Genomic DNA, 23097 nt, shown 5'->3' with positions numbered 1-23097 from the left:
TGGCGGTGCTACTGCCAGTTTTCCTTTTAGATATATATATACACACGTACCTATAAGGTGGGTGGATGATTTGGTGCAGGGGACAGACGTAATGTTGAATGGGGGTGTGGGTACTGGGTAGAACAGTGCAAATGTGCTAAATTAAGAATCTCTGAACACAGCCCTTTGCTATAGACCAAATGATTTTAATTAATTGGGTTTGGTGCTGTTTATATTATCCACGCCCACACTTTTCGCTCTAGTACAATGTTCAGTGGGGAAATTCTGTTTCCACAGTATCCAACAAATGAATTTAAATATGGCAACGTTCTCAGTTCAATTAAGTGGATTCTGTTTAAGCACGGACGATTTTTGATCGAAACTCATATATAATTGCACGATAGCTGCAATGCAGTGGGTTTCTAAGACGATATTACGGGAGCTTATGTGTTTATTTAACTTATAAGAGATTAGATTGTTATTAATTATAAATGTAATAAACAATTGTGTTATAGGTACACCTACAGGTACCGAAACTCGAGAACTACAACGAAAAATAAAATGTCAAAATTCACATAATATACATTATATTATTACACTACTACAAGATGAATTAAAATAATATCAATTATTATTTTAACTTGTGATAAACTTACCGTATTCATAATATTCGATATCGATTAGATGAAGTTTGAAATTCAAAGTTGGTATTAGAGTTATTTATTTATATCTATTTATATGTATTTATATACCTTTTAAATAAACGCTAAAATATGGTTTCTTCGTTTATTTTAATTTGACTGTTTAAAGGTAAATGCACTGCAATATTAATAATGACAGCTACAACGATATTATCAAACTTATTTTTGAACAATGATTATTTACATGTTTTCTGTGTTAAACATTGGCATGCAATGGTGCCCTGGTTGCTAGTGAGCAACGTTCGTTTTAGTGATAGAAAAAAATTATTTCAAATGACTAGCTCAATATAATCAAAAACAATATTTATGAAATTACAATAATTTTATACAATAATATTCCGAGAACAACAAAACCTCTAATACCTATTTTCTAATAATTCTTATGGTTATAATATATTTAGATGTATAATAAATTATAATACTATTATAATATATACGATTTATGTACAATATCTAATTACGTATAATAATATGGAGGTATATAATATATAAATACACAAGGGAGTTTTAAATGTACTGATTTTCAATGTATAATACTGTACATTTTGAAATAATAATAATGATAAAAATAGGTACATACTTATTTATGATTACATTACAATATTCCCGTAAATATTACCATTTATTTGAGAACTGTCAATTTTACGAATAATAACAATAATAACAATAATAATTTAATATAATTTCTGTAGCTATTACGCATACACAAAATGTGATGGGGCGCGAAAGTGGGCGTGTATGACTTTAGTGACAGAACCTACTTACTAAGAAATAAATCGTCAATTGTACTGTAAATCTTGTAAATGATCTTATCGATGACGATTTTTAGTCATATTTCACACACTATCCGAACGGAAAATTGCATAACATATCGTAAATATTAAGAAAATCGTTGAAAATTTTACTAAGAACTTTTGCATAATACAAGGACACAGATGTTTTCGATTTGAAAACGAACCGATTAATAATTATAAATAAGATTCTTTACGTAATTTTTATTGAGTTTACGATATGAATACGGAATTAATATTATTATTATTGTTATTATTGTCATTACATTTTTACGGTGGTTATTTGTATATATATACCTAGGTACACGAGAATTAACGCGGGGGCTTTAGACCATTTGCATTCCTTTCGTGATGGACTCGACGTGCTCCTTGGCCTTGAGCCTGAGCACAGCTATGGATGATGTCCTGGGGTCGGCAGTGGACACCGCGGACGATGAAGACGTGGACAGCGAGGATGACGACGGCGGCGTGGCGTTGGTGGTGATCTGTTGTTGTGGCGACGGCGGCGACTTCTGTGCGGACGATGGCGGACCGCAATGCACCACTGGTGGCGTCAGGTAGCTCGGGTAGCCCGTCTGCGGGTGCGACAGGAAACCGGGCAGCGCGGATAGCAGCGGCGGTGATAGCCACGGGTCAACGGGAAGGGCTAGGCTGGACCCGGGCATCCGGCTGAGCGAACCGGTCATCGTCGAATGCACGTAGTCGTTCAGACCCAGTCTGGCTGCCTCCATCTTCTCCTGTCTGCGCCACTTGGCCCTCCGGTTCTGGAACCATACCTGCGAACAAACGACGGATGGTTATTTAAAATTGTAAGTTTGAGTTTGCTCTTCGTGTAAAAATCATAATTAAATATTTATTATAATAATATGGTATTATAAGACATGTATAATAGGTTGCATAAAAAATTTAACCTACCATAATATCAGAGTTTTTTAGTTCCGGGGATGAAATCGTCTAGAGCGACGTGCTCACGTCGAAACGAGATCAAAGAATAATGTAATACGGTAAAGCGTTTTATTAGTATAATATGTATATATGTATCTATAACGCATAACGTCGAATAGTGCTAACATGAATCGCAAGAAAATAATAAATTAATATTTACAAAAAGGATTGCAAATAGTCTGGTAAAGACATATTTGATAGAAAAGACACAAGTATAAGGTTATTATAAATATATCAATTGCGCGTTTATAAATTATATATGTACACATAATACATAATGTATCATAATATATAAAATATATAATATTATACAGTGAATTTCTTGGCTTATAGCAATAAGCTGGTCTCTGGAAATAACAATAAGATCAATAAAGTGGTGGAAGCGGGTAAATCGGCAAAAAAAACGTCTCGCACCTTGCCGACAACCCATGGAGCTAGAAAGAAAATGATTTTTATTATTATTATTGTGTCGTAAACGTGCAGGTTAGGATAAGGTGAAGGAAAAATAACATAAAAATGAAAGTAAATTTAATAAGGCACGGCAAGGAAAACCAGCATGACCGTCGCACGGAAAAATAAACAAAATGTGTACATGTATATATATGTATTATATGAACAACCAGGAATGAAGAGAAATACAAAATACCTTCGGTAACTCAATTTATATCCATTTTTCTAGAGCGTAACTCGATTTACCGATTACTGGGACGTAAAACGTTCTCAATGCGACCAGCGTAAATATTATATACTTTTACCCGTTTTTTTTTTTTTTTTAAAGATTGAGAAGAAAATTGACGTATACAATAAGGGCGAAAAGTCTTTGATGTTAACGTATACGCGTGTAGACACCGTGTGTACTATATAGGTAAACTTGATGCACAACTATTTTTTCATTTTTCAATTCATATTTCTTAAAAAAGCATTGCCATTTTGTGATTTATTAATTAAATAGCTTTTTTTTTTTTTTGTATAGTGAGTGAGAATATATATAATATACATACAGAACTTATATAGGTTTTATTCAATTACAAACGTTGCACAAGACGAAGAAAATAAATTATAAGTTTTGCGAAAAAAAAATTAAGTTTTCTCTCACGTCATTACGTGACGACCGCAGATTTAATGAATTTTTTTTTTAATATACCGATAATTGAATTTATATACTAAAAATAATTATATGTATGTATGTACATATACGGAAATAAGTTGCTAATGAAATCTAATCTGTTGCGCCTTTAACGTTATTTACATGATGCAAAGGTTATTTGATTAGGGCAAATGTGTTTTCGTTTCATTAGTTTGCAGTGATGACACATCTCCAGATAGCCCAACAATATTTCAGATAATAATATTTTATTATTATAGCACGTATAGTTATTAAATTAAAAATTGTATACTGTGGAATAATGACCATACCATAAAATCGCATTGCCGTATATGTACTTTTAAACACCGCAAATTCGTCAACCAGGGTGGTTACTGGTTATAACTTATAATTATATAACGTTTTAGTATTATTTTATTGTTTTTTTTTTTTTTTTTTGAGAAAAAGGCTTTGCAATAACAATAATGATTAGGTATAAGTATTACATGCCCAATAATGATGTTCCCTTTACGGTTGCTCTCGGTGTATTTATTACATCTATATATACCTGCAGTGCGCATTTAAATAAAATAAAAAAGAGGGTTAGACTACTCAAAATTCGCAACTCTACAGTATGTATTGTCATTGTTATCAGTTATATATTGCTTCACCTTTCGCTACATAAGTACACCGCGATTTCGAATCATATAAATCATGTACGACGAACCCCAGGAGTGGAGAATAGGGGTATTTATAATATAAAATATAATGTTTATGATATGTATTGAGTATAAAACAATGAAAAATAATATATACCAATATAATAATAATAATAATAATAATAATACTACATCAGTACTTATCTACCTATTTAATTATTTAAACGATGCATTTTTCTAAACAAAAATAAATAAATGACGTGTAAGTTTTAAGTTGTTTGATGAAATTATAAATACTTTACTTAATTTAATATTTAAATTACTTTTAATAAATTAAATTTTGATTTAAGGTAGCTGAATAAAGCGTATGAGCGAAATTATCTAGATAGTTATCTATCTCTAAGAAGAAAAGCTCACTGCTCGGTGACGTCAATAATGTTATGACTTATGATAAACCCTACAAAGAAAGTATAAAGGTTCAATTATAGTACGCCATTTAAATGCCGTAAAGTCATCATTGTTCATACTCAATCGATTAATTAATAACAATTATAACGAAAATTTATTCTTGGACTATCCGTTTATGCGCGACACCAATAAACAGCGTTTGCAAATAATTAATATACAAAAAAAATTTTTTTTTTGTTAACAAAAATGGTTGCAAACATATAGGTACACCGATGCGATACATTTTTATTATACCGCATGTTTTAATACATATATACACATGTACGTGGATACTATAGGTATATGTAATTTTTATGTAAAGCATGGCCAGCCGCAGCGTCGACGGCAGTTGGTTCGAAAGGGTTCATCTCAGCGAGGGGCATTTGATTATGTGTGTTTTTCTCTCTTTCGTTATCTGATTTCGTTATAATAACAGAATATAATGTCACATTAAAAGGGTCTGTCGCGATTAGGGTCGGCTTAGAATTTTTATTAAACGAGCTTCTACATAATAGAATAAAACGCGCGACAATATATTATATTATTTTATAATGGCCCGTCGCCGAGTAAATACGAACACCGGTTTTTGGGCAACGAAGGACAGAGGGTGAAAAAATTGTTTTTTGTTTTTTTTTTTTTTTTATACATTGAATTTTCTATTAATGGGCGCGCGGAGGGTTCAAGAGTCGTCGTCGGCGGCTCTCGAGTACGTATAACACAGCGATGGTGCGCACATTGCAACAGCAATTCATACACACACGTGCTCGTTCAAATATATTTTCAACGTAGGAAGGTACTCAACCTCTTCAGCGCCGCCGACACAATCTCGCAAATATTCGGAAATCCAAAACTATTAACTGTAAGTACCAACTGATGCAAAAACAATTTTTTTTGTAAAAACATCGGTACGAATTCTGTCATGCGAAATCGTTGTGCTCTACGTACTTGCCCCCTCCTCAAAATCCCAACCCCAAACTGTATTATAACGTCACAATCACCGCTGCGTCACTCGTCACTATGTATAATAATATAGACACGCTGTCATCGTCGTGTTTGGCGTGCAATATATACATTAATGTCTTTTATATTAATATGTACCGGACCGAAATAGTTATCCTATATCGTTAAATAATGCACTATATAGGTACAGCTACTACCTGGTAATCAGCGTAAACCATAAAGACCTATGCGTAGAATATATATATAACGTATTATTTCTTTAAGAACCCCACTACATGCAGTGCATTATATCATCAGTACATCGATCTGCCGTTCAAATTACTCGAGGCCTGATCATATTATCCTATTATGTCTTACGAGTATCTATAATGTATATTTATAAGTATAGTATAATACAACACAACCGTATCACGTTACAGCCCGTACGCCCATATTAACACCGATAGGTATACACACGCCGCCGATGGCCGTTTATGTTAGATAAAATTCAAACCGACACCGCGAAAATACAGTTGCAGCAGCGTTGCACTCACGTTTATTATATTATTATTAATACATAATAATAACAATAGTTATAGTAAGTAATATACCTGTTATAGCTGTATAGAATATAGATACGGATGTATTTGTTATTGTTGTAAGATGATTTTTTTCTTCTACCCAATAGTCTCTCTTTTGCACTCTATCGTCGGCTCTTTCATGAAACTGTGCGAGTTTATAGTAAACTCATTAACCCTCTATAACATCATAAAAAACGTCATCTACGTATCACATATATGTACCCTGTACCCTGTTTCTCAAATCTTCAATTTATGCGATGATAATATTATTGTAGTCTGTTGACAGTAAAAACACTAAAAACTTAATAATAACATAGGTATAAGTGGTATGTATTATATATATATACATAAAAATAGGTAACTCGTGTCAAAGTTAAAAGAACGTAGAAAAAAAATAAAATTAAAATAACTATTTCTGTTTGCATAGAGGCCGAGACGAAAAACGACAGGCGCAATAAATGTTGCGCTCGAGTTACGTTAAATGTGTTCGATGGTGCTGGCCGTCCACCCATAGCATAGTTAATGTACTTTTTAAAATTCAATTTATGTCGATCGGATTTAATAATATAAAAACGATGAAAAAAAAATCATTAATCGATAACCGGATGAAAAAGTCTAAATTAATGTAATTCTTTTCATATTATTTACGGATACCTGAGGTAAATGTGAAGCGGAAAAACTGTCGGTAGTTTGATAATAATAGTTGACTGCGGTTTTATTTTTTTTAATACACATAAAAGTTCATTATAAAATGCATTTATACTTTTTAGAAGTCAAAAATAATAACACTTTTAAGTTTAAAATTTTTTTCCACTAGTAACTTTATTAAATTTTACTGGAAAGAGTTTTTTACAAATGTATGTAATATCCGATATACCTACTATCATATGTGCATTTCTATACTACAGACAGTTTAAATAAAGGCGTCCGATTACACAGCATAGCTGGTAATATATAATTTATTTGACACAAATAGTTTTAAAAACTTCGATATCAATATAGTCATTAGTTTTCATAAAATGATTATGTTGATGATGATTATAGTGCAATATTTTATTTATTATTTTGAGAATCCGTAAAAATGTCATAAACGGTTTAATTACACCATTGCCAATAATTGATTCAAATATAAATACGACAATTTTTATAAAATCGCAATTCGTAGTTAATAGGTATTTTGTACAGAATTTCGCACCTAATTAAACCACTACGAATTACCAAGTGTTTCAATTTGATTGACACGTTAAATGCATTCATCAATAAACGTCTAGGGTTAAATGTAATGGCTAATCGAGTTTTCAGACAAAACAATTTGCCAGCCGTGAGAGAAAAACAAGCTGCCTCACGGACGTGTAAATGATCTTAAACCCCTTTTTCAATTTTCGTTCAATTGATTTCACTCACGTTGACAGACAGCTAATTTCGGATCGTTTCGAAAACTAGTAAACAAGTGCACTATACTTATTTATTATATATAGCTACACCTAAAGTTAAACCGTCCAAATAGTGGTGCCAAACAATATGTATATATATGTTACAGGCAATCAGAAATACTCTGTAACGTACACATTGGCCAGGTCAATTTGGCCCTGCCTGGATAATTTGAACAATTAACATGATTCACGAACAAATAAAGTTTTGATGCAATATTTTTTATTCAATATATTTTTACTGATAATAAATTATATCTACAAAAAAAAAAAATAGTAATAATAGGTATAGCCTAATTATTATTTTATCATTATTCTAAATTTAAAAAAAAATGATAATTAATTTTATTAAATTGTATTATATTATGAATATTTCAAAATAATTAAAATATTATTGTAAATTTAATGTCAATGGCACTACATGGTATGAAAAATAAAGTTATTATTAATATTATGTTAAGATTAACTAAATTTATATTATTACTTATTTATTTGTGCTTGCACAAAAACAAATGAAAGAAATACTAGAATGGCACTTTGAATCGTAAAATTACAGACTTTATTTTATTGCAGGGTGTGGAACTCTAGGATTAAACGGAAAATAGCTGGTTCTGGAATCCCATGCTCTTTAAAATATTAGGAATTGAAATCTAAACGGAATTCATATTTTTAGATGAAAAGTATCGGGGCTTACCATAGGCGTGCGCAGACTTCAATTCCAGTCGAGCCTAGAACAATTAATGCCCTTGGACAGTGCTCCTAATTTTTTTTTAACACTTTAATGTACATTGTAATTGAAAATTAAAAACAGTGTGAATAGAATTAAGTGCACACAACATATTTAATGTGCTAATTTCTATATATATATTAAGTTAAAAATAAAATGATAGCTATAAATACAATTATGCATAAAAAGAAGAAAACGCAATATCCAAAATTAAAAAAAAAAAAACTTGGTTTAATGAACAAAAAGTTTTATATAGTACGTACATACTATTGTACTATATAAATTTAATTATGTAATAATTTTAATTAAAGAATTGTAAATGAATTCTCCTATTTCCCATACTTTTGAATTCATCAATGACCATATCAATACTAATACTAGATGTTAGTTTTGGTTCAGTAAATATTAATAATAAACTATTAAGTCGGTCTTTATGTATAGTGTATTCCTTAAGTTATTTTTTACTATTTTGAATTTAGAAAATACACGTTCACGGGAACAATTTGTAACTGTTATTACATTGTTACATTGAATAATTTCAGTACAGTGAAAAATCCATTAAATTATATCATGTAATTATTTACTTTCATACAATCTAACTACAATGTAGTTATTCATTATTAGTATTAGTATCTGGTTGAAATTTTATAACACCCCTAAAAAGATCTCGATCGAGACAAGGTTCACCTTGTGCGCACATCTATAAGACTTACTATAATTCTTTTTTTGCCTATATAATTATTCTTTTTCTGGTGTAATTTAAGTGTTTTAATAAATTAATATTATAAGAATCTATTTAATAACAGTTTTAACTATTAGTTTAATTTATATTTTTCAAAAATCCTGTAATGAAATTCATCGTAGATGACGATATTGTAGGTATAGCGTACAAGTATATATTGGGTGGAAATCATATTTGTTGGTTGTGTAGAAATGAAAGGTAAACTTTTTTTCCTAAATATAAATAACATTAAAGTTTTGAAACTAACATTAATTGAATTTAATTTTGATTGCAATGTTATCAAAAACTTTTTCTCAAAATTATTAAATTTGTAATGTCTATTTACGGTAAATAAAAATAATATTCAGAATGTTATTATATTATGTGTAATTTTCATTTATAATGTAATAAAGCTGGGGGGGGAAGACAAATAGTAATAATAATAAAATATTAAAGTAACGTCGGAGCATTTGTTCATTATTTTATTCTGGTATAAACTGTTTTAGTTAAAATATTATGATGATATAGTTAATAATGAAATGCGTATTACACACAATATTAAAGGCATATTTAATTTATTTTACGAGCAAACTTTTACGTTTGTACTCACACACACGAACTGTGGTTTATTAGGGACTATAGGTATATGGTTTACCAACGTAAATATATATATAATATATATAACTACTAAGTAGTTACATATACTGAACTAATGAACTAAATATTAAAACAGATGCATGTATATAGTATATTATATATTATAATATACGCTGCCTGTGAATTTTATACGAAATTCTAGACTTTATGTCCCTATATAAATTTCACTACAATATTTAATGGTACATAACTAAAATCTGTCAAAGAATTTAAACTAAAAAGTAGAATGTCAATCAATATAATAGGTAAGTAACTGCTATAAAATGTCATGGAGAATAGCCATTCTTCGTTATAACGAAGACGAATTTCTGTTAAACTTTTAAAATAACGTTAAGGTATGCAATGCTCGTTATTCTATTGTACGTCGCACATTATATATATACGATCATTGTGATGTCTTTAAAAATACAGTTTAGAGACGATTTCGACACCCATAATTGTTTATGTTCAAACATCAATTAAATTCTTTGGTCCTTTATGTATAATTTATAAGCGCCGGGGTTTTAAAACAGTACAATAAATAGTAATTTTTAAAAATAATATAACTTTATCTGGCTAATAAATGTTATAAATGCGAAGTGTTTTAAAATAGACATGTCACAATTAGACTAAAATAAAACATAAAACGAGCATATAGGTCTAAAAAATTTAAACAATACATATTAAATAACATCAGGTATACCCAATATATATATAAATATAAGTTTTTTACATAAGCAGATCGAATATTTACAAAAAAATGGGTTTTAAGTTTATTTATATTGTACATATTATACGTAGAAATTAGTTTTAAATTAGTTATAGATTTCTTTGTTTTACTAAGAATACGACTTACAAGCTTTTACCCACTGAAGAATCTCACTCATAGACACAAATATATGAGCCTCCGACTTAGAACATTTACTTGGAATGGATTACGCGGGAAATTAGTATAAAATATAAATTCATAATTATGAAAACTTTAGACTATTAACTAGTAATAGTTGTATAACATTATAGATTTGTATGATATTAAGCATTCTATTAAAATGAATTGCGGGACTATCATATTATTATTGTTACTATAGGAGGATAAAATTCTTATACCATTAATTAATTATTATAAAATATACAGTAAGATGTTTTTATGGAAACAAAAAAAAATCTTAAGATTCTGTTAATTTTTATCACTAACTATTCATGTAAATATAAAATGTTTTTTTGCAAACGTAACCGTTAAAATTCACTTGCAAAGATCGTAACTCATTTCTCGCTCTGTGGGGCTATATTACTACCAGTATGTATATAATATATCAAAAGTTTTCAAAATTTTTACGGCACGACCAATTTGAATATTGTTTAAAGTTTGGGTGATCCAAAAGTCACAATACATACTATAATGGCTATTTTTTCTCTATGTTTTCGATAATTTTTAGTCTGACTCTCTGACAAGGTTACATTTAACTATAAAAAATAGTATACATTTAAAATGATTAAACTAAATTCGAAAGTAATAGTTATAGGTACACAAAATATATTGTATATTAATCTTTCAAATTTATACTAAAAATATCTTTTCTTTTTCATTCGTTTAAATATTCCAAAATTTTATATGACCGATTGTTCTGGGAACCTCTGTATTATACGAGTATTACTACTACTACTATTACTATTACTACTAATAATAATAATATATTACAATATACAACCGCCACGCTGCGATCCCCCCCCCCCCCGCGGTGACGGCGGCGGACCAGTCCAATATAATGGGAATTAGTTTGTTTCTTGTTTGTTTATGTCAACTTAATAACTGCAATAAGAGCGGGGCCGCCGCCGCCGCACGTGCCGTTCGCAAACACTCGCGACCGAAATAGTGGGCGAGAGCGGCGGCGACGGCGAGTGACAAATAGCACGAAATAATATTAAACACACACGCACGTCTACACACATATACATGTATATATATAATGGTACAGGCACGCAGCATAAAGTAGTAATATAATAATAATGTCAAATCCCATAAACGCCGGAGGCAGCGGTTGTGATGTTTGTCGCGCGCGAGCTAACTACCCCGAGGCGATATCGGTCGACGACGTCGAAAACTGAGCGCTGTGGCGTTATTATTTGGCGTCGTCTATTATGGACGTCCCTCATCGCAGTCCTTACTATAAGTTTAATTATTATTATTATTATTATTATTATTATTATTATTATTGTATACGACTGTAGGGCGTCAGGTCGGCGTACGCGTCCCCGTCGTCGTTTCGTTTTATGCGCGATGATTAATATTATTTATTTTCTTTTTCGATAACATGATTTTGGAAACTCAAGTATTAACAATATAATATGTAATAATTTAAAAGTTCTTCCCGTATAATCCAACATAAATATACATATGTTGAAATACTTGAAATCGCTGCAGCCACGCAGGTCAACTGTAGTTCCAAACAGAATATAGAAAATATTAACTCCATAGTGACCGTCCAAAGTGAAATAGAACGAAAACCTCCAGAAGGCAAACATCCTATTATAATAGCTGACCGCACGCAATAGGATATTGGGATCTCAGAAGTTCGAATGCAAAGGCCTCTCGTAGGCTGCACGTCTTAAATACTACCAACTTAAACTGTATGGTCTTAAACGCTTATTAATATCAAATATCTAACAATTACATTTTTTATAATATATTTTTATTTATTCCAATAATGATTTTTAATAATCCACTGACTGTTGTATCTATTGACGATGGTAAGTTGCAGACTAAGAATTGCATTTTAATGATTTGTGTATAGTTATTTCAGTGGCGTATTTAGGTTTTTGTCTTGGGGGGAATATGACTTTATATGGCAATTACCGACTCTAGGGGGGCTACATCCCCCTCACCACCCTAAATTTCCAGGAATTATTATAGCTTTTTTATAATAAATGAATAGCTATTAAATATACATTCTATGTTTAAATATGATGACTAAATTATAATATATAACACATTATTTGAGATTAAATGTTTTATTGATACAAAATCGAATGCTTAAATAAATATGAATAATATGATGACTATAATTATTTATGTGCATACAGCCTATGAGGAGGGGATTTATCCCCTTGACCCCCCGTAAATACGCCACTGAGTAATTTATACTTGAAATAATATAGTTCTTTAATTATAAATATATGCATAAAAGTAGCAATAGTTGTGAAATGTTTTTATTAAGAGTTTTGAAAATAAATTGATTATTAAAATAGAAGGTATTTAAAATGTACCAACTTGTATTAGAACACTTTATTTTGGAGTCAGAATAATTGTATACCCCAAGCACGAGTGCGTAAAACTGATCCCCATGTACATCATACGACCTCGTTCACCCTGCCGATTTATCAGACATCGGGGACTCAATTATATTATATGTATATATATACTGTCACACGAGTCTGTCAGATGTTTTCTGTTTTTTTTTCCGTTCACATCCCCCTTCGTCACACGCGTAAAATAAACACCAAAACAATCATATACATGATATCATACACGCAATACAATTTATTTCCATTGATTACACACAGTTGCTTTATATTAATATCAATGATATTAGATAGGTTTAACGAGTGCACTTCTATGATAAATATAATATTATGTATACAATACAATCGGCCGCCGTTCGTTTTAATGTATAATAATATTATATAATAGGTGTATCGTTTTTACGTTGACACCGAACCGCCGCCCTACTATAGGGCCACGCGCGTAATTATTGTAGAATGCAATACGTTCAAATAACGTAATACTGCATTCACCGAGACGCGTGTTTATATACAAATTAAATTGGAATTATATTACTCGAGCGAACGTTATTTGATTTTTGCCAAGCGTTGTCTGTTATGTTTACCTTTGCTAATCATATACTAATAATGCTAATAATTATTATGTCATTATATTATTATTATATATATATTATGGGCATATAGTAAGTTGTTACAGTTGAATATTTAAATTCATTTCTATGTTTTACAATATAGGTGTCAATGAATTATCGTGAAAATATATCTATATTATATTATTATACACTCGCCCATGTTTTGTATTCAACCTATTTTTAAATCACATACAGTCGCACATAATATATAATATATAACTATTATAGATATATTTGAATAATCCATTAAGGTTTCTAAAGCATTGAAGAGTAGTATGATTATTTCAAGTATTTAAGTTTTTTAAACCAATTGCCATTTGGGAAGTTATGAAACAACAATTAAGAATGATTAATACATAATATATAGCTAGTAGTTACTCAATGTGGATTGCATAACTTGATCATTATACTACGTGTAAGTGCATAATATTAGTAGGTACATTATATTTTAGCATTTTATTAGTGCTCTTAAATTTACATATATGTACAGCACACCTATATTGATGTATTATTATAATATGTATATCAAAAATACAAACGAATTCATTTATTTAGTATACGATTTTACCTGCCACTAAGAAACTAATTTGAGCTTTGAATAATTACCAAAAATTCAAATCCTTGGTATATTAATCGCATTCTGTTTTCTAATAATCTGTTACTAACATTCATATGGATTTTAAACAATTCCAGATTAAAAATACGTTGATGTTTTAAAATAATATGGGTATTTATTACTATTATAATTTTCAGTATTTCTCTGAAGTATAATTTAATATTTATTGTTTCTGTTTAAAATTACGCACTATCAATAGAAGATAAAATAACTATAAACCAGTAATTACTAATATGGTGGATGACTGCAACCGTCATTTGATTATTATCGCTTTGGTTTATCGTAACTGTCTGTATATCGTATACATAATTAAATAAATAATTTTAATAAATTCTTGGATTTTTGATATTTAAATTAATTATATTTAAAAAAATAAAAGTTAATAAGACGTATATCAGAGGTATATTATATAACATTGTATATGACGTATACAGTATTTCAAAGTTAAATTTTATTAGATATATTGTAATTAAACAAATTGTAATTTGTTCAGCTGAATCGATAAACTATTTCTAATTAATAATAATTGTTATTCCTTCGGAGAAATGAACATTTCATGAAAACACATATTGCATGAATATATAATAGGTAATATTATATTGTTGTTAAATTGTATTTTCCGAAATGGCGAAAATTATATAGTAGAATATTTAATAGGTAATAATATAAACTATAAACGAGCTTCTATAATCTATGTCATAGGAATATTAACGGTCATATTATATGATGTTTATAAATACACTCGTTACGTTATAATAACGAAGTAAAATGTAAATTCAATTTAAGTCAGTCAAAAGGGGTCAATAAATCCGTTTTACCGTTTGTATGCGATAAACGAATTTCTAAAAATGTAGTACCTACCTATGTATAAATAAATTTAAAATAAAATGGTTATAACTCTATTAAAACAAAAACCATACATTTAATTAATATATACATAAAATGACTGCGGCAACTTACGGACAAAGGCAATTGTTATAACGTGTGCAAAATCGAATTAACATGTACCGTAATGACTATATAACCATTTACAATATTTTAAAACAAACATACACACATACATACTACATATTATTATATCCATATAAAATTTTACACACATGTATATGAACATTGGTTGACGTAGTGTTGTGTATGCGTGCCGGGTAGTGGCGTGGAGATAATGGTGACGGAATGCAGAAAAAGTACATGAAATTCAGTAGTTACCTAGTTTATTATAATATTATATACAATATACATGATCCACCGTGTGTGCGTTTCGACAAACCGGTGGCAGGCGGGACAGGGATATATGATGTTAGAGGCAGAAGGGGTGGGTTGACGGATGGATTCGTGTGTGTGTGTGTTTGAGAGGGGGTAGATCGAAAGCGGAAAGGGTGCTGCTGCACAGTTTTCACTTGGGTCCCCGCAGGGTGTCTGTGCGCGCCGGAGGTTATTTTTCCCCCGCCGCCCGTTGCCCACAATCGCAAATTGCTTGTTAATCTGCCATTCATGTCCCGGGAAATGCAATTCGGATCCTCCCCCAGGATATATCCATCCCTCGTCTCAGTCTCTGAACTCCCTCCCCGCGCTCTAAAACCCCTTCCCCCAATCCGACCCACACCCCGCGTTGTCAACAGCTCTGCATCGCACGAGTTTAACGTCCGCGTATAACGATTCCCATTCAACACGCGCAACAACAGTTATACTATGCTCACTACTCACACACACAAAATATACGATTAATGATACGAGTATATAACGTTTGTTGTCATCGTTGTCGTGTGTATATATAAATATACGTATATAAGCACTTTTCGGCAATTTTTTTCGCATCACGTTCTATGTATATATATACATATTATATACTCCGTGTTCCGGTTATGTCGTTACGCGTTTCCCCTCTCTGTTTATAATAGATATATTATATTATATTTTGTATAATATATAGTACTAGTACTATCGTTTTAAAAAGGAACGTACCTAATCAAATGGTCTTATAAACTATATTATACATCTAAGGTATATTTAAGTATATTATTTGCATAGCACGGTTAATTTAAATTTTAAAACGGTCGTTTATTTTATAAACTTCTTGCGTACTATTTTATCACACATTATAATAATGTAAAATATGTTTATTCCGGATAAATCATTGGTCACAGACTTCGACAAACTATTTTATTGGTTATTGCTGTTATATAGTTAATTATATTTGTCGCAAATATCAGAACAAAGATGATATACGCGGATCGATACAATACAAATATGAATAGGCCAAGGGTTGTCCACAAAGGGCATCATAACCCAAATTAATTTTCATTATTACTCAATCATAATTTATTAGAAAAATGTTGCCTCATTATTATATTCATAAAATTTTCTTTACCTAATTCAATATAATAAAACAAAACCGATTTTTAATATAATCTTGTAATTATTCAATAATAGTACTAATACGGGGCCATCATTACTTGATAGTTATTTTGAATTATTGTTATAATACTATACATAATTATATAGTTATAACTAAAATATAAAATGTTATTCAAATTACCTACATCAAACGCTTGATTAAATAGATGCATGGTGTGTTCTTAATGATGGAACTGACTATATGTATTTGATTCAATTCAAGTAAAGGTACATACTGCCTGTTATTGCATTTCTCTAGATCCCCACACTGAAAATTGATTTATCGTACTGATAATCAAAAAAAATTTTGAATAAAGGAATTATTTCATACTAATTGCCTAAAATAAATGTTTGCAAAAAACATATTATTATATTTAATATTGTTTTTATTATTCAACAATATTATACGTGTGTACCTAAATCGAGTGCCATAAATTTATATCATGTTTAATATCATTGTATTAGATGTAATGTATTTAATATATTAAATATACTTTTAGGTACGCGTACGCTAAGACAAACTTAATTATCGACCATCGGCCGTTTCAAGACCCTCCTCTCTACCATTCACCGCATTGCAACGCATACAAACCCTTTTTCGTACACCTTCCCTCCACCAAGACCGTCACCACACTCCAACCCCCAAACTACCCGAACCACCGGCGGTTTGAACAGGGTCGAGACTCGGCGGCTGCGAATGTATACGCGTTAGTTCCACCTACATTATAAACTGAGCTTAATTATAAACCTTGGATTAATGATGGATAAATCGAGTGTTAAATTCATTAAATTTCACAAAGTCCACCCGGGGCGTCGGCAAGTAAGGGTGGCTATGCGTGCGCGTGCGCGCGTGTATGCACACGCTCGTAATAGAGGTAGGTAGGAGAGAGGAGAAAATCTCCGGTGTGCGCGAAAGAGCAGGACAAACACCGCCGCCGCTATCCCTGCTATGAGAAGAGCAGGCGCAAGAGCGAATGTAATGGCGGTCGATCAGGGGGGGTGCATTGAGTCGCCATTTTCAGCGTCGCCGCCGCTCTGTTTTCGCATCTCTCGGCATTTTGCGCGGTCCATATATATTTATAGGGTAGGTATATACATAGGAACGTCCTACCCCAGCGTCAAATGGTCCGGAGTAGACTTCCTGCTGCTGTCCACTCGTATAACTATATAACGGTGCATCATAACTATTATTATTAAAGTCATCTCGAAATCGGTAAATCGCTTTTCGCGAATAAATAGAATTCCATTACGTCATCATCTGCAGTATTTATATATATATATTCATATATTATATATAATTCAATGTGCACATAGTCGTATTCGAGATATAATTGCATTAAGGACCGCTCCCCAGACTCACAAACTGCATTTGCATTTAGTCAGATCCATAATCTATTTAATCGGTTATAACTTAACTATATAAATATATTAATCTCGATCAGTTTTAAATTAATTCGAATGCGCTTTAGTTGCAGTTCAATAGATAATTATAATAGGTTTATAAGGACTAAGATTCATTTATTATAAACATAGCTATTTACGAGACACAGTACGCTTGTTTTTCAAAATAATGGAACAAAATTGAATAACAAATTGATTTTGTAAATAAAATATTGCTGTCAAATTATTGGTATATGTATAGGTACTTGGATTGATAGATCAAGCTGTCAAGTGATCCACCATTTTTTATTGTTGCAAAATAAAATTAAAACAGGTTTTTTTAACTAAACGATAATAAATATTTATAATATGTTATATACACATATCCACAACACATTATATTTAAATATTAACTACATTAATTTATGAAATGAGTAGAAACAGTTTGGAACAATTATTTTGTTAATATTATACAGCATAAGCATTCATAAAGCATAAGTATTCATAGATTAAATAAAATTCAAATATTTATGATTTAATTTTAACAGTTTTTTTTATTCAATTTGTTTAGTGTATACATAATGAATACTTACGCAGTTATACGAAATTTTTTGTGTGTGCATAATGTATTATAGTATATGAAATTCAAATCAATCATGATTTAAAATAATATGAATTGAATCATAACAGTTTTTTAGATATTATTATATATATTTTTGAACTTTATAAGAATGCTGCACGTGTAGATCCAACATAAAATATTTTACATTTTATCTCGAGTTTATTGCTTTTTATTTAAAATAATACAAAATAAATAGCTATTGAGTTTATAACTATAATAATATAAGATTAAAATTTAGTGGAAAAAAAACTTCATTGAGATTTATGATATTTATTTTTATGAATTATTTAACAACTCCCTATAATAGTAGGTTATAAAATATTGGCCGTTCGATTAGAGGGCAGTATTTTAAATTACCCCTCGTTTTATAATGTATACATATTTATTAAACAACCAACCGTCTTTCAAAAGCAGAAAATACATTTTTGTGCTACAGCTTTTGATCATTGTCAGTATAGATTTTAATATCTATGTGAATTTAATAGAATGATTTAATTCGTCATCGACACATTACTCATACATGATGTATATCACAATATTTTATACAACACAGATTTCTACCAATACTATATTTATATTTTCTAGTACCTGTAGAAGTCTGTGTTATATGTCTATACATGCCCAATTATGTATTATACCTATATTGCTTAATGTCGTTGTATATGAATAAATATATATATATCTGTTTTTAACTTGTATAAATAATAATAATGCGTTAGTTGTAGAAGCAATAATATTTTATCGTGATAAAAAATATTACGGCAGTAAGCCGAAACATTTGATATAAAAAACGTATACGTCGTGTACAGTTATTTCACAACTCATGTTTAAAGACTTCTCAAAATTACTCTGTGGTGCATATATTGAGGGCGAGCTTAATTAATTTACAGTGTACGACTGGAGGTGAGTAAGACTATTTTAAGAGGGTTTAAAACGTACCACGAGTGAAATGCAAAGAGTCCGATTTTTCATTATAATTATTTTTCTCACGCGGTATATTATACGTATAAACACAATACTGTTTTGAGATAAGAAAAATCTATTTGCTCAACAAAACTGTTTGTAATGGTATAATTATAATAGTTTTAGTATCAAAAGACAATATTGTTAATACAATTATTATAATATAAAACATATATGTAGGTAGGTAATCCAATCATTAATATTTTAATTTATGTGTAGGCATATATTATAAGAAAAATACTAGAAATATAATCAGACCAAATAAATTTATTTTAACAACATTCTCTGCCATTTTTCAAACGTAATATAATTAAATATTATGGTAAATACATTTATTAATCAATTTCAGAGTATTAGGGTTAAATATTATTTAACTTTAATACTAGTGTGAATTATCAAAAAAGTTATTTGAAATATTTGTCGTGTATTTTATGTTCATTTTGTTATAACTTGAATATAGGAACCTACCTTTATTAATTATTCACGGCTACAGTCATCTGTACATCAATTTAAATCTATACATAATAATTATCAACTATTTGATTTTAGAACAACCTTGCAATATAAAAATGAGTCAGTTTTAATTTAATATTCATACATCTTCTTTTCATTATAAATGATCATTTTGTTAGATTATTTTATCATAACTACTGATGAATGATGAGGTATAATGTATAAAACCGTGAAGTCATTCTGTTATGTAGTAGGTTGTTTCGAAGTGTAAGTAACTTATAATTTAATTATATAACTGTTAGTTATTTATTTTACTAATAGCAACTCGGTAGGTTAAACTAATTTTTTTTTTCAAATGCATTAAGTATTATTATTAAACATCATGCATTATTGTTATTTAATTATTAAAATATGTCAATACTTATTACTAGCGTATACAGTAGAATGGTATATACGATATTATATATAACTTAAAATTTGTTAAAAACAATTTTTGAAAATATATTTCTTTTAGAAAATAAACTTACACATAATGAAAATTTTTTTATGTTTATAATACTTTGAATTACAACAAAATAATAAAAAATCGTGTTTTTTGTTGAAATACTAAATTTTGTCAAAACTTCAAAAGCTTGAAAAAAAATAAATGCCTGCGTATTTTCAATATCTTTTAATTATTAAAATATATATAATTACCTATGAGGAATCTTGTATGATTGAAATTTTCAGTTCTCTTTGGTTACCTATTTTTATAAGTTATTAAATTCTTTTCTTTTTAAACGACAAAACACTAACTAATATATAATATATATATATTTTTAATATTAAAAATAATTTTAAGTTAAATAAGAAAATATTTTTAAAAATATAAAAATTTTCCGAACAATGACTGTTTTTTGATATTGTTTATATTATTCTTATCACTATATTATAATATGTGTGTGTGTAGTGTAATGTAGACCCACGCAAGCGGTTATAATATAATATATAAAGAATAAAGATACGTCGCATCGTTTCTTTTGCCGATCTCTTGACGGTTGCCATATTACGTTTATTACACCAAGAATAATAACAATCATATAGTTTTAGTATATATAGATAATATAACACACACACAAATTGCCTACGAATATAATGTTCGTCGTAACGAACAGTGGTGTGGTGGTGAACTGAAAACATTCTTGTGGGAAACGAGTCAAGTGTGCCGGGCAGCAGGATAATATAATGGATACATATTATACATACGGCATGGTAGCGGTGGCGGCTGTGACGGTGCGGCGTACCGGAAAATGCGATTGTTTTTTTTCGCCCTCCCGTCTCGAGCAAACGCGTCGACGCGGCCGAGTAAATATGATACGATTAACGGCAATTTTCGCTGCTCACTCCCTCCCCCCCACCACCATCATCATCATCATCATCATACACCCACGCCCTCAATAACCACCCTTCCGCCTCCTGAGAGAAAAATGATTCGTAACCAAAAAATCCGATGTGAAAGAAAATATGTTCCCAAAAAAATATTATATATAACGTAACTTACCTATACTTTACCTAGCCAACTCGTCTAATTGATACCTACAAATATGATATATATATTTATGTATAGGTCGTGCATCATAGTAGAAATTCTTTTCGCTCATCCAATAGTGTGATATTGACAAGTGAAACCAAAAATATATTTTATAATTTTTTTAATTCAAAATTTTAAGTTTGTTTGTTATATGGTGGTAGCTATACCACAATACATTGCACAATCTTTAATTTATTGCATTAAGTAACTAATTAAGTTTTAAAATTTTCAACAAATATTACGATAAGTATATATTTATATTTATGCGTTTACTCCAGACGTCTATTAGACAAGAACTTATTCCCAACGTTTTACGTAACAATCCAACACCTGGTTAAAATTTTTTCTTGTTGTGAGTTCTAACATTAATTTAAACATTTTTCAAATTAAAATTTTATTTTTTATTAAAAGTAATAACAGTTGAGAAGTGTGATTAAAGTTAAAGATTATATTTTCATTTGATAATAAATTCTAATAGTAATTATTATATTATTCTTCTCAATATTATTAATTGAACTTTTCTATAATAATATCATTATATTTTATTAAAACATTATAAAATTAATTAGATTTTCATTGTCGTTAAAGTGAAAACTGTTACTAGTTAAAACTGCGTTCTAAAATTAATTTATGTGATGTAAATATTGAAGCCTGTGGTTTTTTTCTTATAAAAAATAGTATACATTAACGCAGAGAGGTACTACGCGTAATAGTGGCTGCTGTCTTTATTTATATTATGATTTTCAGGATTTCCTTCTCATTTATTTATAATAACCGGCATCGGTGGCATTGTGTACGCCGTACGGTTTTAAATTTATTTTTTGATTATACGTATTAAATAGCTAATGCAAATAAAACAAATAAAATTTGTAATATATTCGAAAAAACCGGGTTATGATACTAATTTCATACGTTGAACGTAAATGGAGACTGAGAAGGTATATAAGGATATTATTGATGGATGCGTTTAAATGACAAATGTATAATTACATCCATTACGTATATAATTTAACTAAAGACTTTTGAAGAGGTACTGTGCACACACACACATATGACGTGTATTATACAATATGTTTGCAGGTACAACATACACATACAGCATATATATTTGTCTACGATTGAATTACTGTATCTACATTAACTATATTTAACTAATCAAACTATTATTTAATCACAGCATTAATTATTATGGAGATAATTTAATAACGAAATTCAATTTTAGATAGCAATCAGAAACATTTTATGATTCATTCAAGTAACAATTTATAACTTATTAAAGTTATTAGTTATATTAATTATCAAATAAAATAGAATAGGTACATATTTGATCACGCACTTTAATACACTTAATATACTTGAACGTAGCATTATGATAAAAGTGTTCTTTTGTTGGTAGTAACTTATTAATTATTTTTCATTCAATAAATATTAATTAGACACCCCTGTTTATGCTTAGAATCAACTATTTATTTTTGCTCATGTTGATAAAATTTTTTAATATTATATAAATCGATCCATTTAAGTGTCTACACTTATCGTTCCAAAAAA

General features: G+C 29.7%; 1 protein-coding gene across 1 annotated transcript in view; it reads right to left on the bottom strand.

The window, feature by feature from the left end:
* Window positions 1–1259: 1259 nt before the first annotated feature.
* The window catches only part of LOC112602855 (retinal homeobox protein Rx1-like), a 44672-nt gene continuing 22834 nt past the window's right edge, over window positions 1260–23097 (bottom strand). Inside the window, exon 3 of the mRNA XM_025351190.1 lies at window positions 1260–2247. Coding sequence (XP_025206975.1) covers window positions 1798–2247 — 450 coding nt within the window. The 3' untranslated portion in view covers window positions 1260–1797. The remainder of the gene's footprint in view (window positions 2248–23097) is intronic.

Source organism: Melanaphis sacchari, unplaced genomic scaffold (genome assembly GCF_002803265.2).
Source record: "Melanaphis sacchari strain LSU unplaced genomic scaffold, SCAv2.0 Contig91_pilon_pilon, whole genome shotgun sequence".
Classification (NCBI taxonomy): domain Eukaryota; kingdom Metazoa; phylum Arthropoda; class Insecta; order Hemiptera; family Aphididae; genus Melanaphis; species Melanaphis sacchari.
The sequence above is the reverse complement of the archived record's forward strand: the minus strand, read 5'-3'. Positions and strand labels throughout refer to the sequence as shown.